Raw genomic sequence first — 27,095 nt, 5'->3', positions numbered from 1 at the left:
CCAAACCCTGAGTGAGTGCTCCGCAAGGCTCAATGAGCAAGTGTAAACCACTTGCACGACCAGTGATCCATAACTGGTTCAACAAAGGCCATGGTTTGTGCTATCCTGCCTGTGGGAAGCGCAAATAAAAGATCCCTTGCTGCTAATCGGAAAGAGTAGCCCATGAAGTGGCGACAGCGGGTTTCCTCTCAAACTCTGTGTGGTCCGTAACCATATGTCTGACATCATATAACCGTAAATAAAATGTGTTGAGTGCGTCATTAAATAAAACATTTCTTTCTTTGTTTTATAACTGTTGAATGTTTTATGTTCCAGTATGTGGCTGAGGTTGTTATAGGTGCTCCATACTCTGTGTCTGCTGATCTCATGGACCATTTTAAGGTAATTGTAATTTTTATATGTCTTTAACATACAGTGATAGAAATAGGCAGAATGTTTCACTAGTTCACCGGACAAATACAACTAGAAATCTACGTGTCTGCCAATATTTTCACTTGTCAAAATAAATGGTTTATTTTATTCAAGTACCAGGATGATGTTTGTGATTGCTAAAAATTAAACTGAACTGAAAATTTTTACTTGTCCACTGGACAACCACCAAGGCACATTTTGCTTGTCTGAATAGATTTTTACTTGTCGGGACAAATGGACAAGTGCTTATTTCAGACATTGACATACAATGTATGTCCACATACAATGTAGCAGCCTTAGTATGTGTGTGGTGTGTTCGAATTAATTGAATGAGTGCATTATTGGAAGACGGTTACCTGGCCTATGTTAAAAATTATTAGTGGGTTTTGGGGTAATTATTTAGGAAATTTGAAGTATAAATATTTTGTTCTATAAGTGGTTTTAAAAATATATGGTTGGAAAGAGATAAGGGAAAACATGGAATTAGAGACTAAATTTAAGTTACTACTAGCATAGTGATGTCAGTGTTTTCTACAAAGTTATAATGTGGGATAGAATATCACTTGTTTCAAATTAACTGTCAGTAACAGTGACACACAGTCAACTTGTGATACCATAGATTGAGCGTTTTGTTTGTACTCACTATTTCCTGTTACTGTTTGTTTGATCCATTATTTCTTTCCATCTGTATAAGTAATTTATTCAGTTTTATTAGCTAAATGCTTTTTTCTAAAACCAATCTATACATCCTCTCTGGTTTTCATAGGAGCGGAGATTGATTTTTGCCCAAATCTGGGTAAAACATTTATTCACAATAGCATCACGGATTACAACTAATATTGTAGAATGATTGAAATGCATAGTGAAAAGGTTTTAGACCAGCTCAATGTTCCCAAAGTCAGGCAAAGATTATGGTGATATTTGGACTGGTAGTACCTACATGTATTAAAGGAGACCGTACACCAAACCATATATACGGCGTAATGAATTGTTTGCCGTCATAAACCACAACTCGCAACTACCGCACTCCCCATATTGACTAAATTAAGCATGCTAGTCTTGGTTGGGTTTTTTTTTTTTTCGCCGATGTTTGCCGGAAACTGTCGACAATTGATGAGCTAGACCCGTGACGTCATCGATGAGAGAAAAACTGAAGAAACTACCAAGCAACATGGACGAACTTAGCGATTCGAGTGACGAAGAATTGTGTCCAGCTTGTGCTAATGGCATCAAACCGTATCAGTTTGAACCACTTATCAGAGACTTTGTCCCTAATCCTGGAAATGTTGTCTTAGACGAAAATTCAGATAAATCAACTGCCGACGAAGACGAGGAAGCCACACAGCCATAGACTAGCATACAAGCATTTTTAAAACATCATTTTTTATGACATTTTTAATGTAAACTGAAGCAAATGGACCTAATTAGACGAAAAGCACACAAAATTTAATAATATTTCATCATTAATTTTGTTCAGCATAGATGTAAATATGACACGTCAGTGGATATTCCATAGGCCGATTTCGCAAATTTGCAAAAAGCGTCCCCTCCTCACCAAAGCAAGATATAATAATTTAACAAAAAACTTTGTTCTCTTAACTAGTTACCCTCCAAGTTTTAATGTGTTTGGTTAAACCGTGTCATTTTAATTATTAAGAAAATGTGTTACCAGTCTGCCAAAACTGTCCACAGCCGGGTACAGAAACACAGAAATGTTGGAAAATATTATACTGTTGCCACATGCTGACAATCACTTTACAACTAATATGTCTTATCGACAATATTATTATGTAGTCTTTGCATTTATTAATATAAACTACAACAGACCAGTAGGAACTGGGGAGGGGCGGGCCTAGGGGCTTGTTCTCCATCACACACTCTAGGATGAAAATGTATGTTTTAAGTTTTCACTACTTTGCATAAATAAAGATGATATAAAGATAAAAATCTAGTTTGTATCCCTCACTAGAGACTGTATCCCCCCCCCCCCCCCCCCCCCCCCCCCCCCCCCCCCCCCCCCCCCCCCCCCCCCCCCACACAAACACACACACACACTTCAAATATCGTTCCTACAGGCCTATACAAATGTAGATAATATGTAGAGGGTGAGATTAGGAACCAGTTCCTTTTATCTTTAGGATTTTGTAATCATGATTTCAAACCAACGGTTTCAGATAGTTTGCTCCACATACTGACATAAAACACATTTGTTATATATTGGAATAAAATAAAAATAATTACAATATATCCAGTGTTATTTTCTTTAATCATTCATGGAGGAAGAAGGAAGTCTTGATGAAAATATATTAAGGTAATATATATTACAAGTAAAACAAAATAATATATGATGCTTATTCCATGTGGTAACTATTGTTAATTTTGCTTTAAATTGCTAGATGCCAAAAGTGATTAATTATATTATTTTATGGTAACAGTAGAAAATTAGACGACCAATTGTTTCAACCTCTGCCAAAGGTACCAGGTTTTCTACCAGAAAATAATTTGAGGGTACATAATAAAACAGGCCCGTAAGAACTGGGGGGTGGGGGGTGGGTGGGACGGGTGGGTGGGACGGGTGCCCTCCACTTGTGAGCTTTTCTTTATGACATTAATTTTTGCCATTGTAACCAAAATCTGATGTAGAGATTATACCCGGTCCGTCAGTGACACCCCCCCCCCCCCCCCCCCCCCCCCCAAGTCATTGCTATGGGCCTGTAATATTCAAAGTATATTCGGTGGTTATAGGTTTGAAATTTTTTTTTATTGAACATTTTATTTCATGCACTTTTATAAAATTTTAAACAGCAATTATGTTACTATAATAAATAAATCATTATATATATATATATATATATATATTAACTTCTGAGATTTTTTAGTACATACATGTAAGTTTACCCTTCGCACCCTCTGGCAGAAACCCAGGGTATTAAAATAATTATTTGGTGTAGAGTATTTTTAATATGACATACAGAAAGCATTGAAAAGTACAATTTTATTATGCTTTAATAATCGACATTAGCTTTAAAACTAATTAACCATCATTCCTTCTGGCCACAGTACATATGTTGTTCCTGCCAAAGTGTTAGAATTTTAATTTTAATGACAACATACTGAACTGACTATAAACATTGTTAACCAACGTAATAATTCACGTTTTGAAGGTGTTTTGTTATAAGGTTAACAAACCAACTAGATAAAGAGACGTTAGTATGGAGTCGTTATGGGCTGTCGGTGAAAATTAATTTGGTAATTATAGGTAAATAAATGTGAAGTTTAAATATTCGTATGTGAACAAATTGCAATACCTTTATTTAATGTATATCTTAAGTACATACTTGTTTTAATTTTCACCTTGTAAATGTACCATACATAACCTGCTGTATTTAGTTGGTGTAAAGCCTGTTCGACGACGACAATGCGTCCATGTTTTAAAACAACTTTCGTTTTTTTGGAAATCGAAACCATGATGTTGGCCATTTCTTGGGATGCATTGTTGTTACTGTTGCAGTTAAACACTGCACAGTTAACCATCATATAATTATGTCGACAATATATAATAACACTAATTATCTTGTAAATTAAATTTCTGATAAACCTGGAGACAAAAAAAAACAAAAAGACGACTAAAAGGCACAACCAAAGAATCAACACGTGTACCGGTATTGCTTGGTAACTCTCACCGATGACGTACTGCCTCGCTTTCGTTCAGATCTATGCATAATCCCGCTCACTTCTGTTTTTACCCCAAACCTAAGATGCGCAGCTGACCGGTGCCTCGCAGCGAGCCGGGCGTTAGAGTAATGCGGTCTTTGATGCTAACTTAATCCATTACACACTACATGTCTTTTGGTGTGCGGTCTCCTTTAACTGTCCACCATATGTGATTAGTTTTTTTATTTAGTGTATTTAATTATTTTGTGTATTTAAATTCTAGTATTGTTGTGCTTCTTAGGTCGACGTTGTATGCCATGGCAAGACTCCAATCATGCCAGATGTGGATGAAATCGACCCTTATTTTGTAAGTTACTGGAAATTATGGTGTATCTGTACATCTAGTCAGTAGATATTTAGTTAAAGGGATTGTCCTGACTTTGTTCCCATTCCAACATGTTTATGACTAATCTTTTCTCTTTGATGACTAATCTTTTCTCTTTGATGACTAATCTTTTCTCTTTGATGACTAAAATTACTAAAATTACTAAAATTACATATCAAAAATATTTTCTTGTTTCGAATATCAGTATTTGTATAAACAAGGTGTTTGTTGTCATCCTAATGTTTGTAGTAGATTTTAACTTCCAGTAATTTTGTACTTAAGAAAAAGTATGTATTATGGACAAAATTAGCAATAACTGCTACAAACATTAGGATACGACAACAAACACAGTAGATATACATTTATTTTGTTTAACGACACCACTAAACCACATTGATTTATTAATCATTGGCTATTAGATGTCAAAGACAGTAGATATTCAGACACTAGTGTTCTAAATAAGAAAATATATTTAATATCTAATTTAAGTGGCCGTAAAGGCTCTGTTACTGTGTTAGTAGGAAACATCTTACAATGGCTGCAAACTAAGGACAGTCCCTTTAAATATGTATTTTGTCCTCAAATGTAAATGCAGCAAAAGCCGGTGATAAAAATTGTGGAGTTAATTTCCATTTCTGTTGTTTCTCATCTACATGTATGAGTATAGGCGAATTTACATGGCCATGCCAGGATGAAAATAAAATTTAGGTAAACTAAAAAAAACCCACCCAGGACAACTAAAATATATTTATAATCTATTGGAAGGAAGGAAATGCTTTAGTTAATGATGCACTCAACACATTTTATTTACGGTTATATGGCGTTGGACATATGGTTAAGGACCACACAGATATTGAGAGGAAACCCTCTGTCGGCGCTTCATGATCTACTCTTTTCAATTAGCAACAATGGATCTTTTATATGCACCATCCCACAGACAGGATAGCACATACCACGGCCTTTGATGTACCAGTTGTGGTGCACTGGCTGGAGCGAGAAATAGCCCAATAGGCCCCACTGATGGGGATAGATCCCAGACCGAATGTGTGCCAAGCGAACACTTTACCACTGGGCTACGTCCCGCCCCCAATCTATTGGAGTTGTCTGTCATCCCAAAATCCCGTCTTCATTGATTTGAAATTAGTATCTGTAGTGTTAATTTCAGTGGATGGATACGATTTGACCTTAGAACAGCAAGTCATCTTGTAGCATTGTTTTTTTTAGGAGCCAAAGAGACGAAGTAAATTCATGGTGATCGACAGCGGAAATGACCTAACCACTCAGATGATCATAGAGAGAATCATAAAACACAGGTATATACTTGGTTGTTTGTGTGGATGTTTTGGAATGTAAACCATAATATTATAATATACTTTCAAAAATAACATGATGAAACAATGAATTTAAATGCATAGCTTATATTAGCACATTTTGTTGCTGAAGAGATTAAGCTTTGTTTTGTTTAATGACACCACTAGAGCACATTGATTTTAATCAGTAGCCATTGGATGTCAAACATTTGGTAATTTTGACTTGTAATCTTCAGAGGAAACGAGCTACATTTTTCCATTAGCAGCAAGGGATCTTTGATATGTATTTTCACATTGTCAGGACCACATATCACAGTCATTGATATACCAGTCCTGGAGAACTGGTTGGGCCAGGGTGGGGGTGAAGAATCAGTCAAAGAATGGCAGTTCAATCCTGCGACCAAAGCACCTTAAGCAAGCACTCTATCAACTCGGCTAGATCTCACCCAAGTAATGACAAAGTGGCCTGAATTTGATCCGAGATGCTGAAAAATTATCTATTTAACTATAGAATAGAATTTCTCCCAATTTTGTTTTAAAATGGATGTCACATCCCTGATAATGATATTTCATTATTTTATATATACGCTTCAGGCTGGAACAACTTTGGGATAGAATTTTCTCCGATTTTATTTTTAAATGGATGTCACACCCCTGATAATGATATTTCATTATTTTATACGTTTCAGGCTGGAATATGAAGAAAGAAACCGCAAAAAGGAATTAAAAGAGAAGAAGATTATGGATGCACTGAAAAACAGTTCCAATGCTTCTGGCTGAACCACACGTGTGGCTAGACTCTGTCGTGTTTTGTTACCGTGTTGTGCTGTGAGACGTCAGGACCTCTCTTAAGAACACATAAAACTACTCATTTCTCCCACATCGTAATATTAGTGTAGTAACAATCAGTTCCCTAGCAAAACCAGTGGGTGAATTTATTATTATGTCTAGCTTTTTGTGGTATATACTGTGTATATTTAGTTAACAATAATGCATGGTTTTAGCTGGCTACCTTAAACAAATGTTTTATTGTACCATATTGTATTAAACAAATTTACTAGAATTCAAAGCCGCACAAATTTTAGCTTGTAATTTTATTGATTGTGAATAAGACTATTTGATTTTTTTTAGCTATTAATTAGAATTTTTTTTTTTTTTACTACATTGTTGAATATGTTTTTAGTTTTTAAGCTAGATGTTATAATATATATTATATAAAAGGTTGGAATATTAAATGGGGTATATTTTATATACAGGTAGTATCAGCATAAAATGTTAAAGCTTATTAACAGGATATTTGATATACCATTACATTTATTATTTACATGTACATGTATGTAGCCAGTTGTTTTAAAAATTGGTTGTAAAAAATAGTTAATGTAAAACCATTATAAACCACTACCATTTTATACAATACCATACTTTAAACAAATCGAGTGGTAATAATATTTGCCCAAAATAAGATTTACAAACCTGGCTACAGAATTTTGAAGCTATCTAAGCGCCATTATATCGTAAAATCATTGTAGGTTATGATGTCACTATGACACTCACCATAGCTTTTGGCGGTTTTAGGATGTCTTAGCGCTAACATAGCTTCGAAATACGGGCCCCAATTCTACGCAAGGGGAACTAAGGTGTTTAAAGTTGTATAATTAGAGTATTATTTAATTTATTAAGAACAAATTGTTCATTGAACATGTCACGACATGATGTAACTACATGTTATTATCATTCCCCCCCACCCACCCCCCATAACCGCTAAAGGGAGTAAGTGGTGAATTAATGTTTTTGTTTTTAAATAAAAATGTGTAACTTTATTCATTTAGTGAAGACTTAATTAAGCAGTTCAGTTATTTACATTGGCAAACTTAGTGTTTCAGGAAGATAATTTTGTGGTATAGGGCTGTTATTTTTATGCTCATTTTAAAATAGAACAAATCAGATACCAACTTCTTTTTTCTGACTTTTGCCTGTTAACAGGGCTGAATATTAATACATCATTTCCCATCATTGAAAGTAAAATGTTCAATTTGAGATGCATAAATAAATGTTTTAAAAATGTTTTTAAACAAACATGTACTGTATGGTATATTGAAAATCCTTTTTCATAAGCATCAAGTATTTTGTAGACTTGTTAAAATAAGCTGGCAACAGAACAATTTCATCTGCTATTTTTACTTCAGTGTCTGCTACATTTTACACATTATATCATCAATTATTTTTATTTCTCAGGAAAGTTACTTTGAATAAGCAGTCTCCTACTTTTAAAACGATGAACACAAATCGGAGCTATTTCAATTTGTTTTTAAATTTGTTTTACTTAATAGGGGTGGGAGATAATTGGAAGGTACTAGTTTTAAAATTAAATGTGTGGGGTGTTGTAAGTATTATATTCTCTACTTTGTAGTGTTTTAGCTACCAGAAATTAAAAATGAACCTTTGAACCTATGTGGTGAGGAAATAAAGAAAAAAAAGAATATTCTAGCCCAGTATTCGTGAAACTGCTGATCTAAAACTGAAGCTTGTAGTGTAGATTCTAGTATAATTATATTACTTGATTTTAATCCATTTGTTTGTACATATGAGCTTCAAATCCTCATCCATTAGTTATTATTCCATTATTCTGGAATAGCTGTTGATGAATGCCTTTTACTTTCACTCCCAATGTTATCTGTGATCCTTAATATTCATGTTTGTTGTGTGTGTTTGTAATTATGTCTCATCTTCCACATGGGTAGGAAAAATACCAGTCAATTAATATGCCAAGAGACCAGTCATTTGGACAGATGTAAAACAGATTTTTATGAGCTGTGTTCATACTTTATTTCTTGCTGCACTTAATTCATACTTTGCTTTTTCTGACATTACGACAGAAGACAGTTTAGTATCATATGAATTTATACAACAGGTGCAAATCCTATTAATTCATACTTTGCTTTTTCTCCATCAGGGATTTTTCCTGGATTTTTTTGCCAGGGTCCTTTATCTAATAGGATTGGGAAAATTAGCACAAGTAAATCATACTTTGGATATTTGTTCAGGGCACTGAATGATGCAGTATGCTACTGTTAAATTAATTCAATACAACAGACATAATTAAATATATATACTGACACACAATGAAAATGCAAAACAGATATTTTTCAATATTTTGTTATGATTAATGAAAAATATATTTATTGGACTTGAAATAACAATTTATGAGAGGAAGCCATGGATTGGTACTTTTGTCTGGGTTTTAATCCTGGTTTTGTTCTCGTTACACATACAATAGCAGAAACACAAAATGGTGTGAAATGTGTTCACTACATGCTTAATCATGCTGCATGCAATGCACATGAAATGTCAGTATGTGGACACATAAAAGTCACGTATTGGTATCATATTCCTCGTATTGGTATCATATTCCTCGTCACATTAAGAATGCCACGACTCAGAGAAGAATAAAGGGAGCAAGTGTTGGGCATGGTTAAAGGTGGGACTTCACAAAGCCAAGTTGCTAGGACCTTCAGAGTCCATCCATCAACTATTGGACGACTTGTTTAACGTCGTCAACAAACCGGAGTGTCCATGATTGACCTCAACCTGGTCAACGTCCTGTTACGACCCCATGCCAAGATCGGCAGATTCGACGACACCACCTCCGTGACCGGTTCAGAACTGCGACGATGACAGCAAGCAACACAATAGGACGTCATGGAAGACATAGCCATCCGATGGCAGTCACCGGTCGACTCAGAACGGCTGGACTCAGAGCAGACGCCCGTACAACGGTAACATCATGACACTGCGACAATCTTTGGTGATGGCGCAAAAGTGGCTGGAGAACTGGTCTTAGAATAACATCAACATAATGCTGGGCTGTAAGGGCATCGTGGACAATGACGAGATCACTCCTGAAATCACAGTTGATTGCCCCCCATACCATCAGACAACCGCCGCCAAACCGATCACGTTCCCTCGCACATCCGTCAGCGTACCATTCATGGAGTCTCCTGTTCACACGTGCTCTTTCATCAGCAAAGGAGACAGAGAAACGGGACTCATCTGAGAAAACAATGCTGGTGGATGATTACCATTCTGGAAAGCAAACTGTAGTCCGGCAGCACGATGTCGCGGTGTCATGATGTTACCGTTGTATGGGCGTCTGCATCTGAGTCCAGCCGTTCTGAGTCGACGGATGACCGTCATCGGATGGATATGCCTTCCATGACGTCCTATTGTGTTGTTTGCTGTCATCGTCGCAGTTCTGAACCGGTCACGGAGGTGGTGTCGTCGAATCTGCCGATCTTGGCATGGGGTCGTAACAGGACGTTGACCAGGTCGAGGTCCAATAGTTGATGGATGGACTCTGAAGGTCCTAGCAACTTGGCTTTGCAGAGTCCCCCCTTGAACCATGCCCAACGCTCGCTCCCTTTGTTCTTCTCAGAGTCATGGCATTCTTAATGTGATGAGGAATACGACACCGTTAAGTGACTTTTATGTGTCCACATACTGGCATTTCATGTGCATTGCATGCAGCATGATTGAGCATGTAGTGAACGCATTTTACACCATTTTGTGTGTTTCTGCTATTGTATGTGTAACGAGAACAAAACCAGGATTAAAACCCAGACAAAAGTACCAATCAATGGCTGCCTCTCATAAATTGTTATTTTAAATCCAATAAATATATTTTTTATTAATCACAACAAAACATTGAAAAATATCTGTTTTGCGTTTTCATTGTGTGTCAGTATATATCGGCAATTTGTAGCATAGCAATTTGGAATTTTGGGTGCCACTTTGTTTTGAAAAGAAGCCCCAAAATCGGGACCCACAGAATGCCTGGATAAAGCCCTGTCTATAACATAATGGCATTCTCTGTCCACAATGGGTGAGACATAGCCCAGTGGTAATGTGCGCACTGATGTGCAGTTGGTCCGGGATCGATCCCTGTGTGAGCCCATTGGGTTATTTCTCGTTCCAACCACTGCACCACGACAAAGGCCATAGTATGTGCTATCGTATCTGTGGAATGGTGCATATAAAAAGAACCCTTGCTATTAATGGAAAAACATTTTTAGGTTTCCTCTCTAAGACTATGTCAAAATAACCAAATGTTTTACATCCCAATAGCCGATGATTAATAAATCAGTGTGCTCTTGTGGTGTTCTCAAACAAAACTAACTTTACCTTTCTCTGTCCACATCTTGATCGTTGTAACCTACATGTGTATGATGTTCACCATTCACTGTGCGTTATTGTTTTGTTTTTCACCATCAAAGGCTATTCTTTGGGGTTTTGTTTTGACTACAAGGATATCTGTGCCATTCATAGATAATGTACTTGTACTTGCCAAGCCTTTATGTAGATGTTAGATACAGTAGACATAGTAATTGTGTTTTTTTTTTTTTTATTTTTTTTTTTTATTTTAGTACTGGTTGTATTTCTCAATGTTAGAAGTGTGCAGTCCTACTCATTTATAAATTATAAGCATAATTCAAATTTGTATATAATTTGTATAAACGGTTCTATTTAAAAACATAAAGTTTCATTTACTCTTACTGAAAAGTTGTTATTTATCCATTTTTGTTGCTTATTGTGGGGTCTAAAACTACTCAAAGTATAAAGGGATGGACCCTAGTTTCAACCTGGGAAAATTAACAATAACTTTAGTTAATCTACAAACCTGTAACACATTTGGATAATGTTACAATTGAATAAAACACGAGTCTGTGACTTTGAAATGGCGAAATACCCTCTAAAATAGACTAACACTCGACTCCATAACTGTTACTTCTCAGACGCATGTGTGTTTTTAAAAATATGAGAAATGTATTATGTAATATTAAAAACACCAGCATGACCCAAAACACTTCGATGTATGGGACCGGCCTCGGTGGCGTCGTGGCAGGCCATCGGTCTACAGGCTGGTGGGTTCGGATTCCAGTCGAGGCATAGGATTTTTAATCCAGATACCGACTCCAAACCCTGAGTGAGTGCTCCGCAAGGCTCAATGGGTAGGTGTAAACCACTTGCACCGACCAGTGATCCATAACTGGTTCAACAAAGGCCATGGTTTGTGCTATCCTGCCTGTGGGAAGCGCAAATAAAAGATCCCTTGCTGCTAATCGGAAGAGTAGCCCATGTAATGGCGACAGCGGGTTTCCTCTCAAAATATGTGGTCCTTAACCATATGTATGACGCCATATAACCGTAAATAACAAAATGTGTTGAGTGCGTCGTTAAATAAAACACTTCTTTCTTTTTCTTTCGAATGTATGGAAATTGATAATCTAAACCATAACATCTAAGTAAAGTATGATTTCAGTTATCAAAAATGGCTACAATAGTAAAAAATATGCCTTAGTGTTTAAAAACTAAGGTCTGTCCCTTTAAGGAAAAGAATATTTGTTTAGCAACACCTTAACACATTTTAAACTAAGATTCTTTTGGTGTCTCACGTATGGTTAATTTTGACATTTGGTTAGGGAAAAATAGAGAGGAAACTTGCTACCACCAGTACTAGCTCTAGCACTCAACAAATTTGTCTTTTGCAAATTGTGGCGAATGTTATGTCAATTTGGTGAAATAATTTCATGTATTGTAATTGATATTTTGCTAGAAAATAATTGACGAAATTAAAACTTTACACGCAGAGCTCTCCCTGCACCGCTTAAATTAGCTCTATCGAAAAAGCAGCAGTGGATCATTTATATGTATTTTCTTGTCAACAGGACTACGTATGGACAGTATTGGTTGTGGGGCACTAGTTTCGACATGCACCGAGATGCATTTATAACTGCATATTTTCAAGGCTATCTTAGTGCTACAAAATCGGAAAACTATTGTAAGCTATGACATCACTATAGTCGGGTCTACTACGATGGTTTTACGATTTCATAGTGCTTAGATAGCTGTGAAAATCTCTAGCCAGGTCTTGGTGACCTAGGATTTACAATTTGTGAATAATGGACCTAACTGCCAAAACTTGATGTTGGGAGTTCAACTTCAATGCAAAAGGTGATTCCACCATCATTGCTGCAAAAGTAATCTTGCCTTTTTGATTTTATTACGACAAGACCAAACTAGAAACTTTTACAAGTGTTGTCCTATGACCCCACCCACCCATTTGAAGTGAACTTTATGATCATTTATTAAGTGGTCACAAAATAACGTTAAATATTTAAACATTTCTCATTCATCATTGATATATTATACATGTAGATCTTTCTCATCTTATTAGTGTACAACATAAAGCACTTGTCAACACCAGGGGCTCGCGCTGTTGGTAGCCAAATTAGCCAATGGCTAATTTTTACAAAAAATGGCTAAAATTTTGGCTAAGCCATTTTCTGTCTTCTGATGTGAACAAACGGTTACATAATCTATCTGACACCTCAAACATAATAATACTACCAAATATTCAATTAGCGTAATAGCGATCTCGCGACCGGTAACGAGAAACGGTGTCATGCAGAATACAGCGTAGGCCTTATGATGTTTGCTTATTTTAATAATCACGGTTATTAATTTTAACGGCATGCATTCAGCATGTATGACAGCAATGTCTGGAAGATCTGTAGCTTGTTATTTTTACTTTGTAAAATCTTTGAACCAAAGTAATAAAAACAGACCGACAATGCTTGTCAGTTTGAATACACATGCCAGTCAGGGCCGAAAGACGAGTAGGCCATCTGAAGGTCCGAATTCAGCCAGACCGAGCGAAAACAAAACGTTTGCTAGTGTGGTTGGTGCGCGTTAACCAAATGGACACGACAAACACCAATCAAATAGCTCGCGAACGTTAGGAAGAACATTTGTTGGCTGAACTAAGGAAAGCTCTCGGCATAATATACGTCATGCTTCAGTCAGCCGACACCCGCATGTCAAGAGACATCGTTGCGGACATTAAACAATACGATTACGCAAAAGTAAATCTTGATGTAAATTTGTAGAAAAACGATAGTTATTCGCATCAATGAATACCTAACTGCAGTTTTTGTTTATTCCTTTGTCTTTGTTAATTTTGTACCCATGCAGATCGCGATCGCCGGAAATGAACATGCAGTATTTAAATTAGTTTACAATAATCATATTTGTTAGATAATTTTAGATATAAATTTGTAAGACTGTGAGGTGACATTTAATAAGTTAGCTGGATTTTAAAAAGACCGTAAATTTTAATTTTATTAAAGGTTTTTTTTTTTTTTTTTTTTTTTTTTTTTAAATGGAGTATACTGTGATGTCAGCATTCTTAGCCGCGGTATTTCGTAAGCAGAAATCACAACAAGCATTTAACACGACGCTGAAATCAACCGCAACAACATGGCACAAATTATGAAATTGTTTGGGGTGGGGTCACTTAAAAAAAAAAAAAAAAAAAAAAACTATTCAAACTAACAAAGATTGCTATTTAAAGAAATAATGAGCTCTATAAAAAAAAAAAAAAAAGCTCTCAAATTTTTATTTGGGAAAAAAGGAAGAAAAAACACCCCACCACCATCCATAAACATCCAACCCATCCCCATATTTCTGTATGTTTGTTAATTTAATGTCATAGGCCTTAGAAGTGGGTGTATGGGGTACTGGCTTCAAACTCTGAAGATATTGCATAACCCCATCCCAACCCCACCCCCGCTGAAAAATCGAAGTAATATATTAACTGCCCCTACCCCCATTGAGGTTTTGTTATTCCTATTTATTCCAGTTTGTACACAATTAGCTGAAAAAGATACATTTTCATATTCATATATAAATACTCAATACAGTACTGCATAAAACAAATTTGGCTAATGCATTTTCAATATGGCTAATAAAATTTCCATTTGGCTAATATTTTGGCTACAGGTATTTTTTATCCAGGGTGAGCCCTGCAACATTCCTACAGAAATGGGCTGCGTGGGTCACGTCTACTTTACAATACATGACTCCATATGGAGTAGCTTTCGCTTTGATTATTTCCATACTAAACACAGTCTATCAGTTTCCTAATTAATTAATTAAAACAACACCATGAGATTTCTGCTCGGCTTGTTTCTGAAAGCCCAGACAGTTTTAATTCATCAGATCTTTTTAAGAGGGTAACACAATTTCAGCTACTGTCGATTGTCACTCACAAATCTGACTGTACATAACAGTTAATAATATGTTTCACATACCAGCACAAATAACAGGTGCAGAAATGAAAAATAAACCGTTAGTCTTCTGAATCGGTACTAACAACAATTTTACTAGTCCACCAGGATTCCTATTAGTTCATTATACTTAATATTATAATGCATCCTTAACTTCAAAGGACTATCCAGTGACTTCCTCATTACCTCAACGTGTACTTAAGTGGTTTTAAATATGTGTTAGGTTAAAGCTATAAATATATTTTTTAAAAACACAACATGGTATATATGTACTTTCTGCACCCATACGTGAAACAAAAATATGTACAAATATCAATTCCTTTCAGAAATCAATATCGGTATAAAATACTTTCAGAAATTCATATCAGTATAAAATCCTTTCAAAAATCCATATCGGCATCAAATCCTTTCAAACATCTATAGCTGTATGAAATCCAAACAGTATCAGACTCTTTCAGAAATCCATATGGCACCTCTGCAGCCAGCTTTTATGACTTGTGTCAGAGCATTGTAGAAGGGAGCCTGGAACAGAGAAAATATTAATTGACCATCTACACTAGATACAATGATGTAAAATGATGGGGGTTAGACGTAGCACAGTGGTAAAGTGTTCCCTTGATGAGCGGTCGGTTTGGGATCGATCCCTGTCAGTGGGCACATTGGGCTATTTCTCGTTCCAGCCAGTGCACCACGACTGGTACATCAAAGGCCGTGGTATATGCTATCCTGTCTATGGGATGGTGCATATAAAAGATCCCTTGCTGCTAATCGAAAAATCCTGTCTTGGACAGAGAGGCCGGCCAAGGCCGGCACCTGTGCCCACGACAGGCGTGCGCTACAACAGCTTGCTCTGAACGTGCACGTAAAACCCTTTGACCTTGACCTTGACCTTGAATCGAAAAGAGTAGCCCATGAAGTGGTGACAGCAGGTTTCCTCCCTCAATATCTGTGTGGTCCGTAATCATATGTCCAACGCCATATAACCATAAATAAAATGTGTTGAGTGCATCGTTAAATAAACCATTTCCTTGTAAAATGGTATTGTGCACAATGCTCCGAGCATGAGCAAGTTTCAAGAGTTGGCCTTTAAACCACTTACCAAGACTTGCATTTGAACAAAATTATATTATTTTGTAGAATGATAAGATGGTTTTTAAATTAAAATTTTGTTTTGTTTAACGACACCACTAGAGCACATTGATTTATTAATCATCGGCTATATTGGATGTCAAACATTTGGAAAATTGACATATAGTCTTAGAGAGGAAACCCACTACATTTCTTTTATATGCACCATCCCACAGACATGATAGCACATACCACAGCCATTGATATACAAGTCGTGATGCACTGGCTGTAACGAAAAATAGCCCAATGGGCCCACCGACTAAGATTGAACCTAGACTGACCACACATCAAGCGAGCGCCTTACCACTGGGATAAGTCCCGCCCCAGATGGCTTTTAAAAACAGGAGGTCATTTAATTCAGCTGCTTTAGCAGGTTTGTCTGTACACATCCAATAAACAAGAGGCGAGGCACAGCCCAGTGGTAAAGTGCTCACTTGATGCACAGTCGGTTTGGGATCGATCCCAGTTGGTGGGCCCACTGCGCTATTTCTTGCTCCAGCCAGTGTATCACAACTGGTACATCAAAGGCTGTGGTATGTGCTATCCTGTCTATGGGATGGTGCATATAAAAGATCCCTTGCTGCTAACTGAAAAAGAGTAGCCCATGAAGTGCCGACAGTGGTTTTCCTCTCTCAATATCTGTGTGGTCCGTAACCATATGTCTGAAGCCATATAACCGTAAATAAAATGTGTCGAGTGTGTTGTTAAATAAAACATGTCCTTCCTTCCAATAAACCAGGATGAACCACTGGCAATGGCAGAGCCAGGAATTTTAAAAGATTGAAGAGGTCTAAAGTAAGTGCTAAGATCTAATGTTAACGAAATGCTAAGCACAGACCCTTGTAAATGGGTTTTCTCAAGAATTAGAAAAAATATTTCCTCTAAACAGTAAAACATGGCAGAAGTAAACTAAATCATCTCAAGAACTAGCTTTCATTACGTCAAAAACTGAAGGTTTTTGCAGTTGTAAAAACCAGGAAGTTTTTGTAGTTTGCACTTCGGATGCTGAGCTACTTGTAAATCTCACTCTTGAGATGATACTTAAACATTCCACACGCAGAAATATGTTACCTGTTCTGCATTATTTTCAAGACCTATGTCGTGGTGATGCATTTCTTCATCTCGAAACTTCTTAATGGTCTGAAACAATGGTATAATTATATTACTGATGGAAAAAATAAGGGATCACACTGACACTAACAGGAAAGCATGAATGCAATCAAAACACTCAGGAAGTTCAATGTGTTTCTGGCATTCAATCTCATATTACTGATTTTCAATCCTACATTACATTTTTGTACTTTATACAGACATTATGACACTAATAGCGACTGAAATTTGTTCTACAATACTTAGTATACCTTTATTTCTTTCTGTCAGTATATTTTATAATCTATACAAAGTACTTTATATTGAACACGTGAACTTTAAGAATATTATGAAATGAATTCAATTGTAAGTTGTTTTATTCCATCAGCAAAAGAGACAGAGAGAGAGAGAGAGATAGATAGAGAGAGGGAGAGAGAGACAGAGAGAGAGAGAGACAGAGAAACAGAGAGAGACAGAGAGAGAGAGAGAGAGAGAGATAGATAGAGAGAGACAGAGAGAGAGAGAGACAGAGAGAGACAGAGAGAGAGAGAGAGAGAGACGGAGAGAGAGACAGAGAGAGAGAGAGAGAGAGAGATAGAGAGAGACAGAGAGAGAGATAGATAGAGAGAGACAGAGAGAGAGAGAGAGAGAGAGAGAGAGAGAGAGAGAGAGAGAGAGAGAGAGAGATGTATAGCGTTAATAATTGTGGTCTGGCCACTTCACAATCTTATTGCCCTAATAGTCTAACCACTGTGCCATCAAGACTGCTGAATTCATAAAGTGAGTAGTTACCTCAAGCAGCTCTGTATTTTCTTCTGCACTATCTGCTACTAACTCCCGTATTTGACTGCATAAACAAAAAACATATTTTATCAAATTACATGTACACACAATTCATCCTGCTAAAAAGTCTAAGCTAATAGTAATACAGTAACTATACAATGACTGCCTGTTCAAGAGGTCAATATCCAGAATTAGCTCTCCCCTCCCCCTCACCACCCCCCATGTCACCCTCACACCTTCTCTGGGTTCTCTCGCTACCCTTGCCCCGGGAATGCAGCCTTCAGGAAAACAACTACTGGATTTTCAAATTCTAAATTGAAAGGCAATATTCATTTTATTACTTGAAGATAACATGTATGTACGGTACTTGGAACAAATGAAATAAAATGTTATTCTTCAGGAAACATTTTGTTTTCATAATCTTGATTAACGATATTTCTAGTCAATGGAATATTGAGTAGCAACTACTGTTTAATGTTCTAAAATTGTGTAGTGATCTCTAAAATTTGCATAGCAAATCGCGACACGATACTGAACAAAATGTTCCCTGTTCTTTATGACTAGCAGCAAGGAATCTTCTATCTGTATATGACTTTCACAGATGCAGGACAAGTCACCACACATGAAGGAATCTAAGAAGTTACGGAGAAGGATCAATAAATTGCAACTCAGGTGGATAAACCACTATTAAAGGGATATACCTTAGTTTTTAAATACTAAGGCATATATTTCACTATTAAAGCCGTTTATGATTACTGAAGTCAAATATTAATTATATTTTATTGTAGATTATCCATTTCTGTACAACCGTAGTGTTTCTGGTCATTCTGGTGTTTCTAATACCACAAAATGCATTTTTTATATTTTTTAAAACACACGTGCGTCTGAGAAGTAACTTATGTAGTCGTGTTTTAGTCTATGTTTAAGGGTATTTCAACGTCACAGACTCTTTGTTTCACTCTGTTGTATGCAAATGTGTTACAGGTTTGTAAATTAACCAAACTTAGTGTCCATTTTACGGGTTGAAACTAGGGTCTAGGTGAAAAATATACCTTAGTGTTTAAAAAACTAGGGTCTGTCCCTTTAAGTTAACTTCCACTGCTTATACAACGCTGGTTTCTATTCTCTGAGCTGCACATATATTTACACTCGGTCATCCAAGGTCTAGCCTACATGTATTTCATTGCCAGTAACAAAGTCCAGGGCAAAAAGGAAGCACTTGAGCAGTGGAGGAGAGTTCTAGTAGCAGAATTCAAAATATCATTTAGATCATTCATTTCAGGATGACTTGGTGAAAATTCACAAAAACAAGTTAAAAAACATAACAATTTTCTTTTTCCTGATATGGTGTTTTAAAATATGGAACAATTTCAACAGTCTACCAACAGAAATAAGCATCATGCTACATACAAAAATATATTTTGAAGGATGTTTTGGCCTACAGATACCTGTTATAGTGGTCTGTTATGACATCTTCCACTGCCACAGTACAAGCCATTGCTCCTTCCTTCCCTAGCAGTGCTGAACCAGCTCCTAATAGATGACAAAGACAACACAGGATAACAATCCATACTGATATCAAACAGATGATAACAATCCATATTGACATCAAACACATGATAACAATCCACACTGACATCAAACGGATGATAACAATCCATACTGACATCAAACACATAACAATCCATACTGACATCAAACAGATGATAACAATCCATATCAACATCAAGCAGATGATAACAATCCATATCGACATCAAGCAGATGATAACAATTTATACTGACATCAAACAGATTGCAACAATACATAGTGACATCAAACAGATGATAACAATCTATACTGACATCAAACAGATGATAACAATCCATACTGACATCAAACAGATGATAACACTCCACACCGATATCAAACAGATGATAACAGATGATCCACACCATACCGATATCAAACAGATGATAACAATCCATCCTGACATCAAACAGATGATAACAATCCACACCGATATCAGATGATAACAATCCATCCTGACATCAAACAGATGATAACAATCTATACTGACATCAAACAGATGATAACACTCCACACCAATATCAAACAGATGATAACAATCCATCCTGACATCAAACAGATGATAACAATCCATACTGACATCAAACAGATGATAACAATCTATACTGACATCAAACAGATGATAACAATCCACACCGATATCAAACAGATGATAACAATCCACGCTGACATCACACTGATGATAACAATTCACATTGACATCAAACAGATTACAACAATTCATACTGACATCAAACAGATTATAACAATCCATAATGACATCAAACAGATGATAACAATCTATACTGACATCAAACAGATGATAACAATCCACATTGATATCAAACAGATGATAACAATCCACACTGACATCAAACACATAACAATTCATACTGACATCAAACAGATGATAACAATTCATACTGACATCAAACAGATGATAACAATTCATACCGACATCAAACAGATTATAACAATCCATACTGACATCAAACAGATTATAACAATCCATACCGACATCAAACAGATTATAACAATCCATACCGACATCAAAACATAGTTTGCAACTGTCAATATAAAAACATAATACATAACTAACTGGCGGTTCATATAAATTTAAATTTGCGTAACCGACACGCAAAGAGAACAACAGTTCTCGTGAAATACTGTACCCTGTAAACTGTTTAACAAATATTGCTTAAATGAAAATTTTACCCAAGACAAACCCAGCAACATTCCATATTGGTAGCAGGACTGTGGGTCGAGCACGGTGTTTCCTAACCAAAGTCTCAAACTTGCTGAGATGTACTTTTTCTTGTTCCCACATTTCCTGAAGAACAAAAATCATACGATTACTTCAAGGCATTTTGATAATGAAATTCAATACATATACAGGGGTTTCCCCAGAGGCATATGGCGTAGGGGGCCACTACGCCTTAGGTGTGTAAAGAAAGAAATGTTTTATTTAACGACGCACTCAACACATTTTATTTATGGTTATATGGCGTCAAACATATGGTTAAGGACCACACATATTTTTGAGAGGAAACCCGCTGTCGCCACTACATGGGCTACTCTTCCGATTAGCAGCAAGGGATCTTTTATTTGTGCTTCCCACAGGCAGGATAGCACAAACCATGGCCTTTGTTGAACCAGTTATGGATCACTGGTCGGTGCAAGTGGTTTATACCTACCCATTGAGCCTTGCGGAGCACTCACTCAGGGTTTGGAGTCGGTATCTGGATTAAAAATCCCATGCCTCGACTGGGATCCGAACCCAGTACCTACCAGCCTGTAGACCGATGGCCTACTACGACGCCACCGAGGCCGATACCTTAGGTGTGTAAGTAAGCACTTTGGCATCATGTAAGGGCCTCAAATCAATTGCCTTTACGCTATATATGTGACAATCAACTGTTGGTTGTAACAACTTTTAAAACTTTACAGTACACAGGTATTTACACTTGTAATAGGTGAAACATGTCCTTTATACTTAATAAGGTGCAAAGCCCTCTGCACCCTTTCGTTTAACAGTCGATTACTAATTGATTTAGACAGCAAAGCTGGCACTTGCATTTGCGTTAAACTGATAGTAAAAATGTAAGTGCCTTAAAAATATCCTGGTGAAATGTCTGATATATTGGAGAGAACAGAAAATGTTATTAATTTCAGTAGATTGTGAATGCACACAAATTCTACACAAACTGAGTCCTAGCAATTTTTACCTACCGTATATCTTCGCCTATAAGTCGAATTTTTTACACCAAAAATTTCTACAAATAGCCAGGGGGTCGACTTACAAGAGAGTCAACAAAAAATAAAATTAAAAAAATCCTCCTCCGGCATGTCGTAAATGACGTTTTGCAAGTCTGTCATGGGTTTGTTTTTAAATCACGATCTCATCTTAAAGTAGCCTCAAACTGACAATAGTACTATCTGTACTTACCTTTAATGTTTATTCACTGTAATAAAAGGTTCTAATAAAACATTATTTGATTATTGTCATCCATTATTGTTGTTTTTACAAAGCCGCTTAGCGCGTATCGGTAAACAAACGCACCCGTCTCTGAACCAAAAGACATGAGAAGAGGTTAATTAGGTGGCTTACAATACTATCCACAGATAGTGACATAGGGTCATAATCCGGTCAACTTGAAGGTAGTGAAGTCGGTGTGTTTTTTAATGTTAAAACAACACAGGCAAATCGATCTTTGTTTTAATACTCAGCCAGTGATATGGCGGGGCCGGTAGTAAGAACTTGTGCATTGCATAACTTCCTGCTCCCAAAACAATACCTCGTGTGATTCCGATACCAATGAAAACGAGGCCATCCTAATGAATATTAAATACGCAAACCCGGCTTGTTCCATTGGTGCAGTAATCAATTACTTACCAACCTAATGAATATTAATTAGGCAACACCGGCATGTTTTATTGGTGCAGTAATCAATTACAATTACACGAATTAATTTGGATATAATTTATATATACATAAAATATTACTTTATTCATTCCTCGATCGTCACAGCTATTTGTATACCGTTTTTTATTGCCACGATTTTTTTCCGTTAACAATAATGCCGAAACGTAAACGGAATTCTTATGATGCAGCATTTAAGCTTAAGGTTATTGCCTTTGCTGAAGAAAACAATAACTGTGCCGCAGAACGTGAATTCGGTGTTAGCGAAAAATTAGTGCGAGATTGGAGATGTAAGAAGGAAAAACTTCAAACATGCACCAAAACACTCAAGAGTAGTAAAAACTGTAGTAAAAATGTAAATATAAAAAAAAAAACTTGTTTGTTGTATTTGTTTACATACATTTAGCTTCAAATAAAAACAATGTTTTACGTTACTATAAAACGTAACATACTTCAGAGGGTGCTCATACTGATATGGAGGAAATACTTTCAGTAACAAAATAAGTATGGCGACGGTTGTTGTTTGTGAAGCGAAAATCTTGTACCACAACCTTATAATAAGAATGATATGTTTGTCATCATTTAGTAATGTCAAGAACAACTTGCCACAGAAACTGGGTCGTCTTATAAGCGGGTCAAAGCAAAAGTAGCTGATTTTATTACCAAAGAAAGGGGGGTCGACTTATAGGCAGGGTCGACTTACAGGCGAAGATATACGGTATTATATATATGGATTATTTCTTTGTTCTACAACTTGAACAAGTAAATGTCATCATTTATCAGGTCCATACCCAGGGGTGTGCATTGGAAAGTTAGTTTTGTTTAACAACACCACTAGAGCACATTGATTTATTAATCATCGGCTATTGGATGTGAAACATTGTTAATTGCAACATTTTGTCTTAGAGAGGAAACACTCAACATGTTTCCATTAGTAGCAAGGGATTTTTTATGTGCACCATCTCACACAGGATAGCACATACCATGGCCTTTGATATACCAGTCGTGGTGCACTCACTGGAAAGCGAAATAGTCCAATGGGCTCACCGACGGGAATTGATCCCAAATTGACTGCGCGTCAAGTAAGCACTTTACGGTTACCACTAGGCTTTAATAAAACATTTACAACCGATCTGACCTTGATAACTGGACCAACAGAGGAGTTTCCTAGAACTGCAAGTTGTCCCGCGTAAATCCTGTCGGCACCAAATTCCCCGGCCTGGTCTACGCGGATCATTCTGTCCAGCATAGCGCGTCGTTTAGCATCTCTTACACTGTACGACATTCCTCGCCGACATATCCGGGTAGCAAGAACTCGAGACATTTTTATGTAAATAGTACGTGTTCCAGAATTACCTTAAAAATAATAACATATCAGTGATTTAAGATGAAAATATAGTTCCTATTTGAAGAGGCTATCCAGAGTTTCCTGCTATTATAACACGTTTCTGACCGACAGAACATTTTTAATGACTAAAATTAAATATTAAATGCATTTTCTTGTTTAGAATATCAGTGTCTTTATATACAAATTGTTTCTAATTGCATGAATGTTTCTAGACGAGATGGAGGGGACGGGTGAGGGGGGTCAACGGCCCCCCTAGTGCTGGAGCAAAACGTCAAATTCAGGGCAAAAATTAAACCGATATCACCATAATATTTTCCTGAATTTGGATAAAATGTGCGAACCTGAGACCTTTTTATCATGTATTCCCATCATTCTACCCTCAAAATTAGTTGTAATTAATCCATGTAAAAATACATAGTGATTCGTTTGTAACCCTATATAGCTGTTTGGTAGTAATGCTAATATGAATAAATGTTGTAAAGCAGATTTGGGCATTTTCATTTAATTCCAGAAAAAGCCAGCCCTGCCACCACCACCCCCCACCCCTGTATGTTTCTAAAAACTGAGACCAGATTTTACCTCCCAATAATTTTGTATGTACATGTACATACATGTATATATATATGAAAAAATATATACATGTATTTGGAAGTAAAATGAAGTGTAGTTACTATAAATATCAGGATAACCATAACACATTGAATACATAGACACTTATATTAATTTCTAAACAAGAAAATATATTTAACATATAATTTTTGTCATTAAAAAAAAGGGCTTTATTAGAAACATTTTACAATGGCAGCCAACTTAGGACATTTCCTTTAAACAATGTTTGAAAGACAAATCATGTATTTTTATTATAGTTATCTCCAACAGCAAAGTTAAAAAAAGTTAAAAGTTTGTTTTGTTTAACGACATCACTAGAGCACATTGATTTATTAATCATCGGCTATTGGTTGTCAAATGTTTTGTAATTTTGACATATAGAGAAAACCCACTACATTTTATATGCATCATCCCAGACAGGATAGTACATATCAAAGCCTTTGATATGTCACTCGTGGTGCAAAGGCTGGAACGAGAAATAGCCCATGGCCCCACCAACAGGGATCGATCACATATCGACTGTGCATCAAGCGAGGACTTAACTTGCCACAGGGCTACATCCCATCAACCCCCCTCCCCCTGACATCAGCTAGAGTGCAAATATAACCATCCAAATCTCCATCTTGCACTCAAACAGCCAAGTACTTGGGCTTGCTTCAACTGTGAAGTTAATAACAACATACATGGCTGTCATATCAATAGCCAGCCTAGCTAGAATTCCTGAAGTTTCGCCAGCAAGCATGTTACATGTACCGTAGTATATATTCATCAAAGCATCAACGTAACTTGTTTTAGTTACCTTCAAAACCCACTTAATTAAATTTCTTTGGTTTTAAAAATATATATTATATGCTGTGATAATATATCTTGATACTCTACAGTGCACACACACACAGACAAAACATGAAATGAAAGGGAAACATTTGAATAAACAACCTATGTCAAATCACTTTATTACCTTAATAATATTGAGGGAGGGGAGAACTGACAAAACAGTTAGAGAAAGAACTGACAAAACAGTTAGAGAAAGAACTAACAAAACAGTTAGAGAAAGAACTGAACTTATCAAACGCCGCCGAAACGGGACGAATTGACTTGGGTGAAATGGTTATGGGGCAAAACGTTTGGTACCCACCAAAATCGGCTCAGTTAGGGAATACCAATTAATTATGAATGCTAACAAATATTCGCCTGTTATATCCACCTCCTTGTGCTGATTATACCAGACCGATTAGCTCTTGACAGCAACGGCTAAGTTAGTAGTAAAAATGAAAGTTATTTAAAGGTGTTTACTGGAAGCTGCCATGACAGGTTCGCAGAAAATATTTTTATTTTATTAATATTTAACCAGTTTATCTACTTTGCACTAATGCAGTTTTAATCCATATGTATTTATTTGTAAAATTGTATTTACCTTACCTTTAATATTACTGTTTGCGATATTTAGCTGTGGATCTATCAGAATATCAAATTGTGACGCAATGGCCCTGCGCACCTTACCATCTATCAGAATATTTAAAATGTTTGCAGTTCCATTCATGTCACAGACTACTGCATTTCGCTACAATAATTCAAAATATATTATATAGAGCAAGTCGGGAATATAAATAAAGGCACACCAAAAATTATGGTACTGAAAAGTCCTAGGCTGCCGCACGCACTGCAATCTATTTTCTTATTTTATAATCGTTAACATGAATGTAAATAATACTACCTAGTACAAGAGTATGACAAGTTAAAAATATATATATTAATGTGTAGTCAAAATGATATCAGAAATATATTGATTTATTTCGATGCGTTAATTTTTTATTTTAAAACAAAAGTTTCATGTTACTGATAAGTTAATTATATTTTCCTCAATAATCACAAAGGCTTTGTATTTTAGTATAATTGTGCTTGGGTGGTTTTGTTTGGGTTTTTTTTTTTTTTTTCGTAGAAAGACAACTTAAATTGCGCCTATCAATAAAGTAAATTGATGATCTTCGCGATAAATAATAAAATATTTGACTGGTGCTAAGACAATTGCGCAGCACGTAACGTCAGTGGTTTATATGTCATCTGTGGTCGTGAACTTTCTCTTTATCACCGATTTGCTTTTGTTGTTGGTTTCGTGGATCTAGTCTTAAATATGGAGTGGCGATTATCAATGGTTTATTTGGATCAGTGATGGCGATATTATTAAGTAAGTACAGGTTTATAAATTATGACTTTAATTTGATAAGAAATCGGATGTTATTTCTGTTACAGTTATGCTGTTAAAAGCAGATCTATGAATATGATTATCTATCGATTCTATGCCAGTATCGTAAGTATGCGCGTTATTCTTGGATCATGATGACAGATCAGAGATCTTGAATGACCATTATCATCACAGGGGGTCATACCGTGAGTCATTACGGGATGGTCTATAATATGGATGGGGTTTTTTTTTTTTTTTCACAATCCAAATTTTTTTCAGAAGGAGATACTCAGATAGAGTGGAGGAGGGGCACTGGTGTGTCCAGGATTTTATATTGGGGGTGTGGGGTGGGGGCACACTATCATTGTATACATATGTATGATTTTATAAAATTTAATAAACTAAAACAAAAATATGTTTTTGGTGGGGTGGGGACATGGTCCCTGTGCACACCCACCCCAACCCCGCTATGCCACTGAGGAGGGGACAAAAGCCATGTTTGTTCACCATGGTAACCTCTACAGTCTACAGTCTGGGTTTTTTAACATTTTGACATTTATTGGACCTCACATCACAATAATAAATAATGGACAAAAACGTTTATTT

General features: G+C 36.4%; 3 protein-coding genes across 8 annotated transcripts in view; 2 read left to right on the top strand and 1 right to left on the bottom strand.

Annotated features, from left to right (window-relative positions):
* Nucleotides 1-8,926, top strand: part of LOC121378297 (ethanolamine-phosphate cytidylyltransferase-like) — a 55,329-nt gene extending 46,403 nt beyond the window's left edge. For both annotated transcript variants that reach the window (XM_041506402.1, XM_041506403.1), the window contains 4 exons: nucleotides 316-381; nucleotides 4,367-4,432; nucleotides 5,675-5,763; nucleotides 6,450-8,926. In XM_041506402.1, the coding sequence (XP_041362336.1) occupies nucleotides 316-381; nucleotides 4,367-4,432; nucleotides 5,675-5,763; nucleotides 6,450-6,540 (312 nt within the window). In that variant the 3' untranslated portion in view covers nucleotides 6,541-8,926. The remainder of the gene's footprint in view (nucleotides 1-315; nucleotides 382-4,366; nucleotides 4,433-5,674; nucleotides 5,764-6,449) is intronic.
* A 5,835-nt stretch (nucleotides 8,927-14,761) lies between these two features.
* Nucleotides 14,762-25,862, bottom strand: LOC121378977 (5-demethoxyubiquinone hydroxylase, mitochondrial-like). Of its 5 annotated transcripts, none has more exons than XM_041507393.1 (7): nucleotides 25,727-25,862; nucleotides 23,489-23,706; nucleotides 20,646-20,760; nucleotides 19,331-19,415; nucleotides 17,892-17,946; nucleotides 17,082-17,150; nucleotides 14,762-15,404 (listed from the first exon to the last, which is right to left on the bottom strand). In XM_041507393.1, exons 1-7 carry the CDS (start codon nucleotides 25,845-25,847, stop codon nucleotides 15,327-15,329), a joined length of 741 nt encoding a protein of 246 aa, XP_041363327.1. In that variant the 5' UTR covers nucleotides 25,848-25,862; the 3' UTR covers nucleotides 14,762-15,326. The 5 variants fall into 5 exon arrangements, with proteins under 5 accessions (XP_041363327.1, XP_041363329.1, XP_041363330.1 ...); XM_041507395.1 differs by lacking the exon at nucleotides 25,727-25,862 and adding an exon at nucleotides 25,512-25,623; XM_041507396.1 differs by lacking the exon at nucleotides 25,727-25,862 and adding an exon at nucleotides 25,499-25,611.
* A 514-nt stretch (nucleotides 25,863-26,376) lies between these two features.
* The window catches only part of LOC121378975, a 58,706-nt gene continuing 57,987 nt past the window's right edge, over nucleotides 26,377-27,095 (top strand). The window contains exon 1 of the mRNA XM_041507390.1: nucleotides 26,377-26,492. The gene's annotated coding sequence lies outside the window, so the exon portion shown is untranslated. The remainder of the gene's footprint in view (nucleotides 26,493-27,095) is intronic.

This window comes from Gigantopelta aegis, chromosome 8 (genome assembly GCF_016097555.1).
Source record: "Gigantopelta aegis isolate Gae_Host chromosome 8, Gae_host_genome, whole genome shotgun sequence".
Taxonomy (NCBI): domain Eukaryota; kingdom Metazoa; phylum Mollusca; class Gastropoda; order Neomphalida; family Peltospiridae; genus Gigantopelta; species Gigantopelta aegis.
The sequence above is the reverse complement of the archived record's forward strand: the minus strand, read 5'-3'. Positions and strand labels throughout refer to the sequence as shown.

Bases quoted from the DNA above. Each gene is read 5' to 3' on its own strand.
- LOC121378977 (XM_041507393.1), bottom strand. From the start codon at position 25,847: ATGAATGGAACTGCAAACATTTTAAATATTCTGATAGATGGTAAGGTG. The intron at 17,151-17,891 runs GTAACTACTCAC...CCATTGTTTCAG, and splicing joins AAAATACAGAGCTGCTTGAG to ACCATTAAGAAGTTTCGAGA. The intron at 15,405-17,081 runs GTAACATATTTC...TCTCTGTTCCAG, and splicing joins TTGAAAATAATGCAGAACAG to GCTCCCTTCTACAATGCTCT.